This window comes from Sturnus vulgaris, chromosome Z (assembly GCF_052056855.1).
Source record: "Sturnus vulgaris isolate bStuVul1 chromosome Z, bStuVul1.hap1, whole genome shotgun sequence".
NCBI lineage: Eukaryota > Metazoa > Chordata > Aves > Passeriformes > Sturnidae > Sturnus > Sturnus vulgaris.
This window is the reverse complement of record NC_142283.1, coordinates 45664195-45680685: the sequence shown is the minus strand read 5'-3', so window position 1 is coordinate 45680685 and position 16491 is coordinate 45664195. Positions and strand designations below refer to the sequence as shown.

The following is a 16491-nucleotide window of genomic DNA, read 5'->3' as shown; positions in this document are numbered from 1 at the left end:
AAATACACACCCCTCTTCTGGGTGACTATTGACTTAACCCTGCATATTTGTAGAGGAAACAAACCAAAACAAGACCAGTGCACAGTATTCATAAAATTCATCCCACTGGCAGTGCAGATAGCCACTATAACCTGTCAGTTGATCCCCTGTTTCTGTCTCTTGCAATACATTGCAGTTCTTGATACGAGGCACTTGCTGGGTCGCTGTCTCTGGTTAAAACCCGATGTTCTGTCTGTGAGAACAGCTCCGGATCATACTATCAGTATAAGATGTATTGAAGGGTAGTGACAAATGAACCACTGTTGTGAATGAGAGCCTCATGATGTTTTCTTCTCTTTTTGGACTACAGAGCTCTTCTGTATCTCCCTCAGCCAGTTTCAGAACAGCAGAAAAGCACAGAAATTCAACAGATTATTCTTCAGATAGTAAAAAACAGAAAACAGAAGAGAAGGAAATAGCAGCTCGTTATGTGAGTAGATTGTCTACATTGTGCATTGTTGAACTTCAGTGTTCCTCTGTAATTTCACCTGATTTCTGCTGCATAACTAATTTTAAAATGAGGGTCAAATTTTAACTATTTTTTGCTGCCTACCTCTAGTATCTCTGCTGGGTTAAATATTTTGGTGCATATGAATCATGCTGTTTCTAACAATGTAAATACAAAGCACCTGGAAGTTGTATGACAGTAGCACTGGGCTTTAGTTAGGCTGGGACTTGTTACTATCTTGACTCCAGTTCATAGTGCAGTGTCCACTTTGAATGAAGATTTTCATCCCATATCCTCCACCAATGCGAAAACTGGCAAGAAAACTGGCTATAGTTGTGGCAACCTGCTAAGCAGAAGTCTTAGAGGTGACCGAAATACTTTAATTGTATTACCACAGAAAGTTTGGTAAAAGTGAATGGTACAGTGCAGATTTGTGAGCAGCCATCCTCTGTTTTCATAGTTATTGATCCCAATGTCTCTTTAATTAATTAATTAATTCAATTTTTTTAACACATTGTGATTTGTCATTGCAGGACAGCGATGGTGAAAAGAGTGATGACAACTTGGTAGTTGATGTTTCCAATGAGGTACACACAATGGTGTTTTTTTCTACCTTACAGAAATTGTGATGAGGGTATCTTCAGTGGTGTCTGTGCATATTGGTTTTATGAACATGATTATGGCATATGCCTTCATAAAGGAACTAGAAATGCCTGAGGGAATCCAGTAGTATCCTCTTTCTTTAGAATGCAAATCAGATCTGAAACATTTACTTCTACAAAGTACTTCTTGTTTCTCCTTTGAACAAAAAGTTCTATTGAGATATTTGAAGCCAGCCCAGCACAACAGAGGGGGTGCAGCTTGTAAGAGTGTCTGTCTTTTCTTTCACTTTGGCCATGACTTCATGTGTGAACCTTATCAGGTCTGCCAAATGCATTAAATCTTTTTAATCTATCACTTGAAAAAAGATATTTACTTGCATATTTCAATATCCATCGATTTTTGGCATTATTTTTCATGGTTTAATGGCATCAAATTTTAAGAGTTCTTAAAAAAAAACAAATTGTCCTTCATTATCTTTCTCAATTTTACAATTGTATCAGCTAAATCAATTAAGAATGGAAAGAATATGCCACTTCCTGTGACAGATCTTCATTCCAATTTGAGGACTGCTCAAGACAAGAACTAGTGGCTAGTATGAAGTATTTATGCTAACCCATATTCCTGATATTTAGGATCCTTCTTCTCCCCGTGGGAGCCCTGCCCACTCTCCACGGGAAAATGGCTTGGACAAGACTCGACTGCTGAAAAAAGATGCACCAATTAGTCCAGCATCTATTGCATCCTCTAGCAGTACTCCTTCCTCCAAATCCAAAGAACTTAGCCTTGTAAGTGCTACAAAATGCTTTTGACCCCTAATCACAGGCTGAAATATATGCTTACTGGATTTCTGTCTGGAGACAGTTCGTATTTCCACAGCTGTCAATAAAACAAAGCCTACATTTAATATTAATTTAATTTATCTTTTCAAGAGAGTCTAGTGAAAGAATAGAAAGTCCACAGTCTTTATTTGGGATGGGAAGAGGTTATTTTCACTGGTGTTGTGAGTAGATGATAGATGTGGTATTCTGAGAGATATTTTTCTCCTCCCCCATATGAAGAACTGTTATTCTGAGAATAAATAAAAGTACACAGGGGTTTCTTGAGCTGTTTTCCTGTGCTGTGGTTTACAGCAAATTCAGTTCCCTGCTTGGATGTGATTTTGTTGTTAGCTTTGTTTGAATTACCAGGCTATATACAACAACAATAATTTTTATTTTCTATCTAAAAAGTAATCTGTCATTTACAAGAGCCTTCCTTGACTTGCATCGCAAATCATAATGCAAAAGAAAAGAGCTGCCTGCAAGGGGTGTTCTTTCCTTTCTTGTTTGTGGCCACAGTTAATCACCTACCTGAGCTGCACAGTAATTCCCCTCTCGGTTCTTCACAGGGCAGGGTATGCAATTATTTAAAGAAATAAAATAAATAAAAAGAAGGCTTAAAGTGAATGTAGTGCTCAGGAAAGGTGATGGAATGACAGGTTCAGACCTGGGAATCAGTGGTGTGTCTGATGAACAAGCCTGTCACAAGAGCAGCACTGCACAGTTCCTGACTTTATGCCTGTCACTGTCTTCATCCTGTGTTTCTAGCACCACACTTGGCTTTGAGAACTTGGTCAGTTCAGAGATGTTTTTTCTGCTCCTCTTGTCCATCCCTCACAGAAAATTATAATGGGAGCAGGTCCATGAGCATAGTGAGACCACTGACAGACTTCACATATGCTTCCAATTGTCAGAGGGCAATGATTTTCAGTCATTTACCTCATTCTGAATCATACAGATTCTCCTGATGAGAAAAGCTGTGAAGGCTGTACTTAATTACCAAAGCTGTTCTGTCTTTTTCAGTGTCTTTGCATCTTCTCTTCATTGCCAGGGACTGTTGAAACCCAAACCTAGGAGCTAAATATCACTAATATCACTAATCACTAGCTATAAAGAGAAAATAGTTTACAAGCTGTCTTCCTTTTTCCTTCTTGTGATTAGAATGAGAAATCTACCACTCCTGTGTCTAAATCAAATACCCCAACTCCACGGACTGATGCCCCAACTCCAGGCAGCAATTCCACTCCCGGACTGAGGCCAGTGCCTGGCAAACCCCCAGGTGTGGACCCGATAGGTTAGTGTCCATATATCTTGGTGGTGTGAAACAGTTACAATTTGTCTTTTGTCAGGCTCCCTTTAAATCTGTAATGGCAAGTCAGTATGTTACAAATGCTTAAACTGGGTGCTGAGCTGGTTCTTTAGCACTGTAATACAGTGTTGTGTGTCTTTCCTTGGCTGGCTGGCTGGTTGGTTTGGGTTATTTGTGGGGTTTTTTGCAGTTTTCCAAACTCATGTTTCATATGATGGCTCTAGAATGCCTCTGTGACTTCTCACTTCTGCCTCTCTTCTTACAGCTTCAGGTTTAAGGACACCAATGGCAGTACCATGTCCTTATCCTACTCCGTTCGGGATTGTGCCACATGCTGGTATGAACGGGGAGCTGACCAGCCCTGGAGCTGCCTATGCTGGCCTACACAATATTTCCCCTCAAATGAGTGCAGCAGCTGCAGCAGCAGCAGCAGCAGCAGCCTATGGGCGATCTCCAGTGGTAAGTGTTTGCTGTTAGTGCATTTAGTTTTGAGATCTGTTTCTATTAAATATAAGACCCGTGGGGTTAACTCTAGTTCACTCATTTTGTGGTTTGGGGAGTGTGCTATGGAGAACATGAATTAAACAGTCTTCTTTGCCTAACTCTTACTTTAATACACCTTTTTGTTTTGCTTGGGGAAAACTATAGGTTGGTTTTGATCCACATCATCACATGCGAGTCCCAGGCATCCCTCCTAATCTCACAGGCATCCCAGGAGGAAAACCGTGAGTATCAAACATTCAGCCTTAAAAGTCAATCATCTGTTGGAAGTCATTGCTGGTTGGAATTCCCCTTAGCTACTGAAAACTACTGTGTGAGTAGAAATAAGTATAGCTATTCAGCAGGAGCAGGAGAATCACTGTGTAGTCTTAAAGTTGCATTTATAAATTTGTTTTGAAGACTAATAGAAGTTGACATAGACTGGGTGATACAAAGTAAAGGAGACAGAAATAAATGGAAAAAGGAGATGAACTTCAAATCTGACTGGTTGGTTGTTTATGGAAATACAAGCTGGAATAGGATCTCAGTTTTCCATCTCTACTGTACTCTGCTTCTCATTTAAAAAAAAATATTTCTTTGTTCACAAAAGCCTTGCAATTACTTGCAAGCTTAGCAGCTGTGTGCAGGAAAAGGAATACTGGAACGTTTTGTTTGATTGAAAATACTGGAAAGAATTATTTTATGATAATACTCAGATTCATTCTTGATGGAACTGACCTGTGTAATGCGACCTGCTTTTTGTGTTGTGAGCCTTGGAAGAAAAATTACAGAGACAAAGAACTCTATGCTCATATGCCTCTTAAGGTATAGAGGGGGAAAACTAAACTATACAAACCGGGATCGTATTGATCCAGATTTTCTTTAAGGTTCATCCAGTCCCACTGCCTTGTGACACTTCTGTGAGGCTGTGACCAGTTCATGATGTAAAGTTTGATGATCAAGCAGTATTTGTGCCAGTCCTCTCCAGCTCTTTTATGTGTGAACGTGTTTGTGTAGGAGTGGTTGGGGTTAGTCACACACTTGGATTTGTGTCAGTAAATGCCTGTGCTTACCTGCCAGTGAGCTTGCAGGCACACAGGGTTAACAATACTGTGACAGGTGATCAGCCTAGTGCCCGTAACTCCTCGTGTACACTCATCACACAAACCATGAGCCACGTCCAGATCTCTCAGGCATCACACACTGGGTAACTACATTAATTTACTTTTCTGCTAGTTGTACCACCCTGTTAGGTGAATGCATAAGGCAGGTGTGGAAGTTGATGTACAGCAGCTTGCAGACCAGCTGCTTGCATTAAAAATTCTGTGGGGCACAGATCTTCATCCATTATATACAGTGGGCTCTAAGAAATGTCTTGATGTAATGTTCAAATGCTCACTGGATTTAAGTTCATCCCTGATGGAGTCGGTCACCTGGAAAGAAGTGTCTCTGGATCTACTAAGGCTTTGCCTGCTGTGGTGAGAGTAATGGCAATGGCAGGGCTTCAGAGACCTCTGTGCTCACATCTTACTTCTGTTAAAATTGAGAGAAATAAAACATGAGGCAAACTGAAATCAAATCACTTCAATTCTGGTATATCTCCACGATTTATAAATGTTGTTGCTCTGTTGATGTCTATTTTAAACATTTAAATATAACAGTAATTTTTCTACCAGAGGGCTTGAAACTTCTGTGATTCTTTTAAGCATAATTGTATTGACTTTTCTTCATCTTAAGTGTGATAGTTGTCACATGTTCCCGAATTGTTATTTTTTCATTTACTCCTTTTTTTGCCTTATAGGGAAATTTGTGTAAGTTCTCTGCACAGTTGAGTGTCCTGAAATGGACTGGGCAGCATATGGTACATTTGGGATCTGGCACTTAATGATAATCTTTTCACTTTGGTATTGTATCAACTGTTTCAATTGTATCAATTGAGTATTGAACAGTATATAAATACTGAAAGATAGTATATAAATAGGAAAGACAGCTAATGCATTTTGTCCTACTGAAAATTATTGATCTAAATGTTAATGCATTATGAATCTTAAATGACAAATTCAGTAGTTCAATTGTGAATACTGCCTTCTTTAGTCACTTTGAATTATCAATTAAGGAAGTGAACTTACAAAATATTCTCACAAAACAGTTTCTTTGTGAGCTCTTCTCATCCTACCATTGTGACAATGGATTTTTTGCGAGCATTATGAGGATTTTTTAGGTCTAAGAAAATTAAAGCCTTCCATTAAGCAAGCCTTGGTATGTATAGGTGAACCCTCTTAAAAATTTTGTGCTCTTGTAATAGATGTGATGTATCAGATAGCATCTCAGAACAAGGCAATTTCACAACCTAACTGTTCTCCCTGGAAAATGCTTTGAGATAAAACTGTTGATAGGTTATTCACAGGTGGCATAAGTGGCAATCACAGAACAGATTCTTTCTCAGTGAGAGGCCTGATTTTGGCAAGAGAAATTGGGATCTGTAGCAGTTGTGTTGAGTCCACAAAAAAACAAAAAACAAAAACCCAAAACAACCCACAAAACAAAAAATTCCGTTGCAGTGCATTTTAGCTGGTCTGTCATGTCAGCTGTCAGCAACTGTGCCTTGAGGATTTAACTCCTCCGTGGTGGTGGAGGCTTCGCTGCACCCTTAGGTACAGTGCTGAGCACTGAGTTTTGCTTAAGGGGCCTGGGACCCACGGTGCATTTGGGAAAGTTTGGCAGCAGTCCAGCTGAAGCTGCCACACAAGAGTCAGTAAAGCGAGCAGCCAAATTGTCCCCTGGCACACAGCTACCCACCATGCTCTAGCAGCAGCCAGCCAACTATTTCTGTCTTCCAGGGGCCCTGACCCAACCTTCCTTCCCTTCTCTGAATGCAGTGATATCCCCATCCAAAATTAAGAGTGGTGTTATATAGCCTCACTCATGCCAGAAACCATCATAATGGGAGTTGTAACAGCTGATTTGATTGGTGCTTGACTTTTCACATTTAAAGCTGAGCACCTATGTTTGTGCTTTGAGAGCCATGCACAAAAATAAATGTTTTTCCTTACATGATTAAAATACCTGATACCTCAACTCCCAGTGGAGTGGAGCGTGGTGTTAATGTGGTGGTTATGTGTTCAGTCTCCTATGGCCATTCACTTAAGGGTCCGACTCGATCACTGAGGGTCCCTTCCAGCTCAGAATATTCTGTGAAATATCTATGGAAAAAATGCAGCTGGGGACACAACCTGAATGCCTGCAGGGGAAGCACATCTTTGATTCTGTTTTCCTAAACAGACTTGAAGTAAAACTCTTTAAATCATCCCTTTAATTTTCTTTCCCCTCAGAGCCTACTCCTTTCATGTAAGTGCAGATGGCCAGATGCAGCCAGTTCCTTTCCCTCCTGATGCCCTCATCGGTCCAGGAATCCCTCGCCATGCCCGTCAGATCAACACCCTGAACCACGGGGAAGTTGTGTGTGCAGTTACCATCAGCAACCCCACGAGACACGTGTACACGGGTGGGAAGGGGTGTGTCAAGGTTTGGGACATCAGCCACCCTGGCAACAAGAGCCCTGTCTCTCAGCTGGACTGCCTGGTAGGTGAACAGCAGCATGCGACACTGAAAGAAGATAGGACGTTGTGTTAAGATTGCAGTGATACCACTGAGGTGTAAAGGGCAAGTGGGTATTGGTTTCTGTCCTGGTGTCACAGGCTGGTATTGCATTTGTAGTTTTGTTATTTCTACTGGAGCTGAGGTTGAAATATGTTCCTCACCATACTTGTGGGTTTTTCCCCTCCACGAAGAATCAAAACATTTTTAATATCCTAAAATCATGGTAGGAGGAAAGATCAAAGGCAGCACAGCAAATACTGTTTATAAACTTTGACATTTGCTGGCAATCTTACAGCTTGTTGATACCCTATCATTCTAAAAATTGCTGTCTTGCACCTGTATTCTCTAAGAATATTTGGAGATTGTGTCACGTATTTTGTGTCTGTGTATGTGTATGAATGCATTGACCTGTCTTAATGTGGCAATTAAAAATATCCCTGAGTGTTATGCCCAAATTATTTGAATGTGCTGACAAGATGAACTATTGTTAGCAGCTTTTCTCTTGTCATTTACCAGTTCTTGGGAAGGTAATGCTGCTTGTTACAGAGGCAGTAAAATGAGAACTGTGCAGCACATGTAGACTTACAATGAATTGCTACACAAGTTGCTACACAAATGAGGAAAATTGCCCAAATATTTTCCTCTGACATCCCCTGTATGGTGGCAGCAAGTCTCACTGGAATGGGAAGGGGGAAAGTGTGCAGGGAATTTGGTACTCCCCCGTGCTGAGAGGTTAATGTGCTGAAATAAACAGAGTATGAAAATACAACTTTCTACACCAGCTGTCAAATTCAGCTATCTTGAATTGTTTTGGGCTGGGTTCAGGTCCTTGCTTTTTGATGCTAATTAAGATTAAATATCTCTCACTGCTGAATTTTGTAGATCAAGTTGAAGTACTTCCCTAATGTCATGTAATTTTCTGGCATTAATACACTTTATCATTGTCATAAGTATAAATGGCTCATTAAAACCAGGAGGGAATACAATACTTTTATGGATTTCTGCTCTCATGTTAATGCTGTTTTCTTTCCTCATGAGTAATCTCTTGATGGCTTCTGTCTCCACAGAACAGAGACAACTACATCCGTTCCTGCAGATTGCTCCCTGACGGCCGCACCCTGATTGTTGGTGGGGAAGCCAGCACATTATCCATTTGGGACCTGGCAGCTCCAACTCCTCGCATCAAAGCTGAGCTGACATCTTCTGCTCCAGCTTGCTATGCCCTAGCTATCAGCCCTGATTCCAAGGTCTGCTTCTCTTGCTGTAGCGATGGCAACATTGCAGTGTGGGATCTGCATAACCAGACTTTAGTAAGGTAGGCCGACCAAACTGGATCATCAGGTTGTGAAGAATTATTTAGACACAGCCACATGCACTTTTGCTTATATATTCTGTTTTCTCCATGCATGGATGCTTCCAGTATTTTGTTGTTCAGCATAGCCATGGTAATACCTTGACAAAAATCTGTATGATTATTTATAGGTTTTGAGAGTTTTCATCATTCCAGGTCTTTTGATCAGCCCATAACTATAGTTCCCTAAATATCAGCTGATGTCAATACTGCTGTAGATTCCTTGAACAGATGATTTTCTTTGTTTCCATGCAATACTCTGCTCTCACTCTAATCTCTTTAATCAGAGATCCAGCAAATATGTCTTGGGTAAAGGTATGTGTAAATTACTGCATTGCAGGCTTAGCCTTTCAGGAGTATTGGTTGGTGCTCAACACTGATAAGACAGTAAGCAGTAAGCTAAGAGCTGGTCACACAGAGCCTCTCTGTGCACTGTACTGTGTATATGTTGTTACATGTAATACCAGTGTTGCAGGTGAAGTCAAGCTTTTACTACCTGATATTACCATTTAGACTACATTTTGGTGAGGTTTTTTGTTTGATTGGTTTTTGGTTTTTTGTGTTTTGTTTTGGTTTTTTGTTTGTTTGTTTGTTTGTTTGGGTTTTTTGGTTTTGTTTTGTTTTGTTTTGTTTTTGTTTTTAACTTCAGTCACCTACACTTTTCTTAAACTAAGGTAATTTTGCTTTTCATGCTACTGTCTTTTGGGGGGAATGACTATTTTAAGTTGAGTAGTGGGTATCACACATCCATCAGCAAAGATTTCCAGAGTTACCTGACTCTTTAGAGTGTTCTTTTTGAAATCACATTGGCTGTCTGGCCTGATTGCATCATCAATTCATCACAAAGCTCACATGATTGTCCCAGAGTTTCTATTAATCTGGGATTGCTATTGGAATCTAAGTTACAGCTGAGGGACTGGAAGAAGGTATTTTGCATTATTGCTCAGAATGTGCTGATCTTCTTTTAATACTTTCAGGCAATTTCAGGGCCACACAGATGGAGCAAGCTGTATTGACATTTCTAATGACGGCACCAAATTATGGACAGGAGGTCTGGACAACACAGTCAGATCCTGGGATCTCAGAGAAGGGAGACAGCTACAGCAACATGATTTCACATCACAGGTTTGGTCTCAAGACCTTTGACATGTTAACAAAATTTTCTCACAGTTTTTAAAAAGAAACATTTTCAATTTTTTTTTTTCTTTATGAGCAAAAAAAGCAGCCTCAAAGAGAACTCCAAAGAATTTTTCACTTAAGTCTCATATTCCATACTCTCAATTTTTTTGTTTTTTTTTTTTCTTGTGGGAGTTAAATGTCTATCTGGATTATGACTGTTCGACAGATTAGTACCTCTCCCATGAGAGCAATGGAGAATCAGTTTTACAGAAGATTAAAATGTTCCTGTCTGCAATCTGTTGCCATTTCTGTAGATTCAAATTCAAAAATATTTTATGAAAATATTTTTAAATGCTGTCAGATAAGCTTGGACATTAACTTCTATAGTTTGATTCAGTACTTCACTATTGCGGTTTTAATGACATTTAATAGCATAGTTTTGCAGCTGTGTTTGCATGAACAAATTTATCTTGATTACTATAGTAATTGGATTATCATGTTTTTAACACTGCAGTAGACCTAAACTGTGAGTTTGCATAGTGCTAACAGTGTAGCAAGGGTCAGTTTTGAATGTCTCAAGCTCATTCCTTTACTGATTGAAGCATGTGCTGTGCTAATTGCAGATCTTCTCACTGGGCTATTGTCCAACTGGTGAGTGGTTGGCAGTAGGAATGGAGAACAGCAACGTTGAGGTGCTTCATGTTACTAAGCCAGACAAGTATCAGCTGCATCTTCATGAGAGCTGTGTGTTGTCACTCAAGTTTGCTCACTGTGGTAAGCCAATCTTTCCATATCAGTGTTTTCCTTCACAAAAAGTTAGTTCAAAGTTACCTTTAAATGAAAGTGCCATATAGTTATTGAACTACAGAGTATAGTTAAAAATTAGGTATTAAATTTAAGTATTAAGTTTACTTAAAAAAACACTATCTGACTGCATTTTTCTATGTACTGCTTATTTTGTGATGGAACATCATAGTGCAACTAGATGAAAATGTTACTGTTCTTTGGATATGTGTGAATGCTTTGTTGTTATGATCATCTGTTTCTTTTCAAGGTGTATTCCTTGAAAACAAAATGCAGCAATAACATTTAAACAATCTGTTACAGGCAAATGGTTTGTAAGCACTGGAAAAGATAATCTTCTTAATGCTTGGAGAACACCTTATGGAGCCAGTATATTCCAGGTAATAATCTCCTAAAAGCTATTTTTCACATACATTACAGTGCAGTAGAGCTGCACATCTTAGGGTCTGTCAGTAACCTAAGGAGTTTTCAGGTGGAAATGCAGCTAATTACAGTAGTCCTTAAAGAGTTTGTCTGTAATTAGAGAAAGAAATGCTTTTGTCCTTTCTACTATTTCACTAATTCAACTCTTACAGTAAAGTAGCCAATCCAAAATTTAATCCAAAATTCTTCTTAATACCCTTCTTTCTCACCTTCTTCTGCATATTGGTGAAATACAGTGCCCAAGTCATGTTGTTAGGTGAACCAGCCACTGAAGGTCCAAAATGGAGCTAAACCAGTGGAAGTCATATTCAACATGTGTATTTTTCTTGGATGAGATGTGTTGATGGACTGGAGAAGCAGACTCCCGAGCTGAAAACTGAAGTGATATGGAGGGGCCCACTGAAGTATAACTGGAAGCTTTAACCTATCTGTAGTCCTTCTGAGCCCAGTTTTAATGGCATTTCAGTGCCACTATAAAAGAGTGGGATTTTTGACATGCCTTTCCATGCTTTCACCTGCAGGCACCTCTAGGCTGAGAATTTTATTAAATTTAACTGTTTAACTGGCTCTAATTTAAATGACCAGTCTCATGTGTACTGATGCCTGCCATTATGATGCCTCCACTTTTAGAGACTGCAATTTACCTTGACATGAAAAAGATAGGGTCTAAGTTTTCCTAGTAGACTAAGTAACCAATCCCCCATTTCTAGAACCAGGCCCCACAGACAGCCCAAATCATCCTAACAATAGCACGTGACCCTTAAAAGTGATGTTTAAAACTCCAGTACAACTTTCTTACTGAGGGGTAAATAAGGAAAATTGTAGTGCTGTGAACAGAAGTGTCTTTGCCAAAACACAGCATGATTGGGAAGTGTTTAACTCCTGTGGTAACAGGCAGAAAATTATGTAGACATATATTATGTAAAGAAAACATGCCCTGAAACAGCAAAGTAAACATGACAGTGCATACACTTCATCTTAGAACAGACAGCAAAGCCAGAAGAGCTACTGCATCCTGCTGTATCCTGTGTCCCATCCAGCTCCTACACACTTGTGTATCCTATTCTGCCACAGTTCCTAATTACATCCTCTGTGATAATATAAATTCCTTTGTGCAAAGCGTTTGTCTTCTTGTGTGGGGAAAGTCGTGAGAGGAGATACCATTATTTCTGTGGAGTCTCTTTGTTTCATACCTGTGGGTAGGTAGGGCTTAGAAGTGTTTCTCTGTGTGAATTTCTTGTTTACAACAAAAGAAGTGGGAAGAACATGACTTTTTCATTCATTTTAATGCAAATCAAATGCATAAAATATTAATAAATGCTCATTCTTTCTAAAGTATAAAGAAAGGACTACTTCTATTTGTTTGATTGGTAGATTACCTCTATGTCCATAATATTCACTTCCTTTCTACCATTGCTTTATTTTACAATAGATCTTTCTGTGGAACAAAAGTATTTAAAAAAAATTGCCACTATGGTACTGATACTTTAATGAGCTTTTCATGTATTCTCTATCTATAAATTCTTCAAATTAATCTTCAGACCCTTCAGGATTGAAGGATTGGAAAGATGTAATTTTTTTTTCCTTTTCTTTGTTTTGTTATAGTCCAAAGAATCCTCATCTGTGCTCAGCTGTGATATCTCTGTGGATGACAAATACATTGTCACTGGCTCTGGGGACAAGAAAGCTACAGTCTATGAAGTTATTTATTAGAGACAAATCTGAATGCAGACAGAACTCCTTCTCCTAGCACTTTGCTGTATATTCCTTTTATTGTTTTTTTTCTTTCTAAATTGAAAACTTAAACGCTCATCACAGTTGTAGAATTTATTTTTACCTTCTTAACTTGCTATTGATCTGTGAATATTCATTAAGAAGTTGTGATACCAAATTGTCAGATACCTACTTGGAAGAAGATGGAATAAGCATACTTAATGGTGACCTTGACTCTTTATGTATTATAGCTGTAATGTATTTATTTTGTTTAAAGAAGGCTTTCTAACAATGAACTGACTAAATAAAGCTGTCTGGCCCGGCTTTTGTTTGAAAGATTCATCATATACTTGTGTTTTTGTAGGTGGATAAATTGGGGATCTTGGAGAAGGATGTTCAGGAGATAGTTAAAATTACACTAAATAGACTTGTAGTTTCTATTTAAAAAAATAAACTTTGTTATATTTTTTAGTCCTGTTCATGGATGAGACCTCTAAGTGTTATTACAGTATAATTATTTGGTGGGAAGATGCTGTATCTTAACTATTTTAGACAGTCTTGGAAATTTAGGAAATTGCAAACTGTAGCCAGTGATCTACATGCCTGTGATGAATGGCAAATTCAATTCACATCTAAATTAAATTCACTTTAAGTAAGAATGTGCTGATTTATATATTTGCAATGTTAATATAGCATCTTGTGTACAGATTTGTTCTCAATGCTTTTCTGTTGATAAACATAAAGCATTTTGGTGTCAAGCTAGGTTTTTTAATATAAACACCTCTCTTTGTTATATTGTAGAGAGTACAATAAGTTGCCTCAAAGAATCACCTTTGTTACTTCTGGAAACTTTTGCAATGTTTCCTTGAAAATGGGGATATGTGTCTTTGGGCAATTTTTCAATTACAAGAGATTATGAAAAATATTTGATATGTTCTTTGGAAACTGCACTGAAATAAGAATGGATGCCTACCAATATACAAACTACAAAAGCAATGACCTCTGAGGTAGGATTTACAAGAGTACTCATTCCGACATACCAAAAGGAATGGATTCTCATTGGGATAAGGACTTGCTTTGTTCGCCAGCAGTTCAATCCAAGTCTTGATTGGATGTCCCTAAAACGGACGCAGACTGAGCCATTGTGCCAGAGACAACGTGTTATCTTTTTATGTTGTTGTTGTTGCTGTTAAACTATGATCTGTGACTTTTTTTTGTTTTTTGAATGCTTTAAAAAAAAAATCTTTAAGTCTGTGGATCTGCTGATGTACAGTGCCTTTGCTGCTATGGATCAAAATCAAGAGACCCGTGTAGATAAATCTTATTGTATAAGTAGAAAATTACTTAATTTCATACTAGAAATGGATTGATGCTGCAAGTTAAAATGAACTGTTTATTGAAGTTCCAAATGTGGTAGCAAAAAATGGTGTCTTAAGTGCTTAGTGTTTGATGTCATTAACAGTTTCGTAATACTCTACATTGTAGAAAGATTTTGATACTAAACTGTGTCATTGTACATAGTTCTAATGCATTGTATTGACCACCAGTACTTCTATAATGGTAGATTATTGTTTGTGCATTCAGACTTTTAAGCATTAAACATAAGTAACTTCTAAGATTCATTTTTCTTGTTTTTTGCCTCCTCCCTCATTGTTCGTGTGTATGATAATCTGTTACACGTGCAGCCATTCAGTCACACAACATATTAGTACAGATACTTGTGGTTTTGCCACTGAAACACAGTGTAGAATTTCAGCTGAGATAGTGAAACCTATGAATTTATAGTTTCTCACATTACCGGACTTGCACTGATTCTGAGCACTTGGAGGCATCAGACTTCGCCTGTCACCTAAGAATTTGCCACTTCCCAGTTTTGTGGTTTCCCATCTGACATACCTGTATTATCCCATACCTTGGGAGAAAGTGAAGTTGAGGACCATTACTGCTCACATGCCCAGTGAGTATGTGGAGCTCAGCAGGATTTAGGAGGGGTGTTGCACTGCAGCATCACACCAGGGTTTCCTCATCCAGACCTAAAGTTTGTGCTCACGGACAGACTTCTCTCACTGACATTTGGGTTTAGATCAAGGATTTAGCCCAGCTTCTATGAACTTAATGAACACAAAGTGAGCTAGGGCAAATTAATTAATGCACTGCTGGAGAGGAGTGTCAGAGGGAGGAGTTATGCTGTCTGTAACAGGAAAAAAAGAAATGGGAAAAAATCCAAGGAAAAAATTGAATTTTGTTATTCTGTAACCCATTTTTTAAATGATGCTGTGCATGGTGGAAATCCCCAAGCATGCAAGCCTGTTGTGATATGCCAGCCTGTGGTGACTGCTGATATGTGAATCCAAGCTTAGAAATATTTTGGATTTTCTTGAAACGTCAGAATAAGACGTAAATTGATGAAGTAATTTACTTGTACTCTGAGTGATAACGTAATACTTGGAGGAGAGTGTAGAGGCAAGTTTCTCTCAGAGCTATCAGTTCCTTAGAGTTAACAGTGAAGAGTTTTCCAGATTTCTCCCAGAATAATGTAAGGTTTCATTTATACTAAGGTTCTATGCTATTTAATAAAATAATGCTCCATAAAAGTAAACATGCTACAGACACCTTCTGTTAATTTTTTCTCTTACCTGAAGAAATAAAAATTTACTGGTTATAAACATATTGGAGACACCTTGTCTTTTCAAAGCTATTCAAAAATATAAAAGGCTAGGATTTACTAAAAAAAGAGAAACCACCTGCTTAACGTTTGGAGAGAATGTCATATTTTTATGTAGTAGTTCAGGTATGAGATTACTTAAAACATCTAAGATAAAGCATTTCTTTAAAAATAATAAAACATTGCATACACCTGAATTTGTAGCAGACTTAGTTTTGACAGCAAAGTAATATGCTTCTGAAGCAGCCTGCCATACATCTGCTTATTAACGTTTGTATTGATGGCTTGTAAACAGTGTCAGAATCAAATTCTTTAATCCAGAATTACTGCAGTTAAATGTGTAGTCATCCTGATTTTTCCTCCTTCAGGGCTGAGTGCAAGTGAGAGATGGTACAGAGCTACTTTCTGTTTTTCAGTTATGCATACATAGGGTCATCTTCCTTTCCTCATTCATTAGTTTTGTTTGCAACTGCACAGAACTATTTTGTGTAAAGTGTTTTGATGCAGATGTGTTTTGTGCCACAAACCTGTGGCAAACATACTCCAAATGCAAGGTACAACCATCTATTTCTCTGTATTCTTCCCTTTTCAAGTCTTATGTAGTACAGTGATTGATTAAGAAAGAAATTTCTTTTTAATTTTTATATATTTTCTGACTGGCCAGTATAGGTACATTTAAAGGGAACACTTCCTCTCAAACCAATGTTTTTTAAATCAGGCAATTTTAAGTTAAATTTCTCTGTTTTCAGCCAAAAGTGGTTTCTCTCTCCTATTTCTGAAGCTACTCCATTATATAAAAAAGAAAGATTTACTTTACCAGCCATGATTTTCATGTTCGAGGGATTTTAAGTCTGTACTGGAATAGTTCAAATTGGATTTTGTGTACTGCATTGAACTCTGGCACTTGAAGCACATATAAAGTTCCTTCTTCCTGAAATGTTGATAGGTTTGTGGGAGAAACAGAAAAGTAGCTGTGCAGGGCTACATATGATTGGACAATATTCTACAAAAACATGCTAGGTTCTTGGCACAAATAAATGCTTCTTCTGTTACTTCCGTATTTATTTCTGATCACTCCAACTGAAATCCTGATGTGACTAGCTTCTACTCAAGGATTTG

At 38.3% G+C, this 16491-nt stretch overlaps 1 protein-coding gene across 5 annotated transcripts in view; it reads left to right on the top strand.

The window, feature by feature from the left end:
• LOC106860821 (TLE family member 4, transcriptional corepressor) overlaps window positions 1-14329 on the top strand; it is a 97464-nt gene extending 83135 nt beyond the window's left edge. For 4 of the 5 annotated variants that reach the window (XM_088157409.1, XM_088157407.1, XM_014888868.2 and 1 more), the window contains 12 exons: window positions 350-469; window positions 1021-1074; window positions 1723-1875; window positions 3070-3202; window positions 3483-3676; window positions 3866-3942; window positions 7030-7279; window positions 8365-8612; window positions 9626-9773; window positions 10391-10541; window positions 10875-10951; window positions 12600-14329. In XM_088157409.1, the coding sequence (XP_088013535.1) occupies window positions 350-469; window positions 1021-1074; window positions 1723-1875; window positions 3070-3202; window positions 3483-3676; window positions 3866-3942; window positions 7030-7279; window positions 8365-8612; window positions 9626-9773; window positions 10391-10541; window positions 10875-10951; window positions 12600-12707 (1713 nt within the window). In that variant the 3' untranslated portion in view covers window positions 12708-14329. The remainder of the gene's footprint in view (window positions 1-349; window positions 470-1020; window positions 1075-1722; window positions 1876-3069; window positions 3203-3482; window positions 3677-3865; window positions 3943-7029; window positions 7280-8364; window positions 8613-9625; window positions 9774-10390; window positions 10542-10874; window positions 10952-12599) is intronic. The other variant, XM_088157406.1, reaches the window with a different exon arrangement.
• Window positions 14330-16491: the final 2162 nt, after the last annotated feature.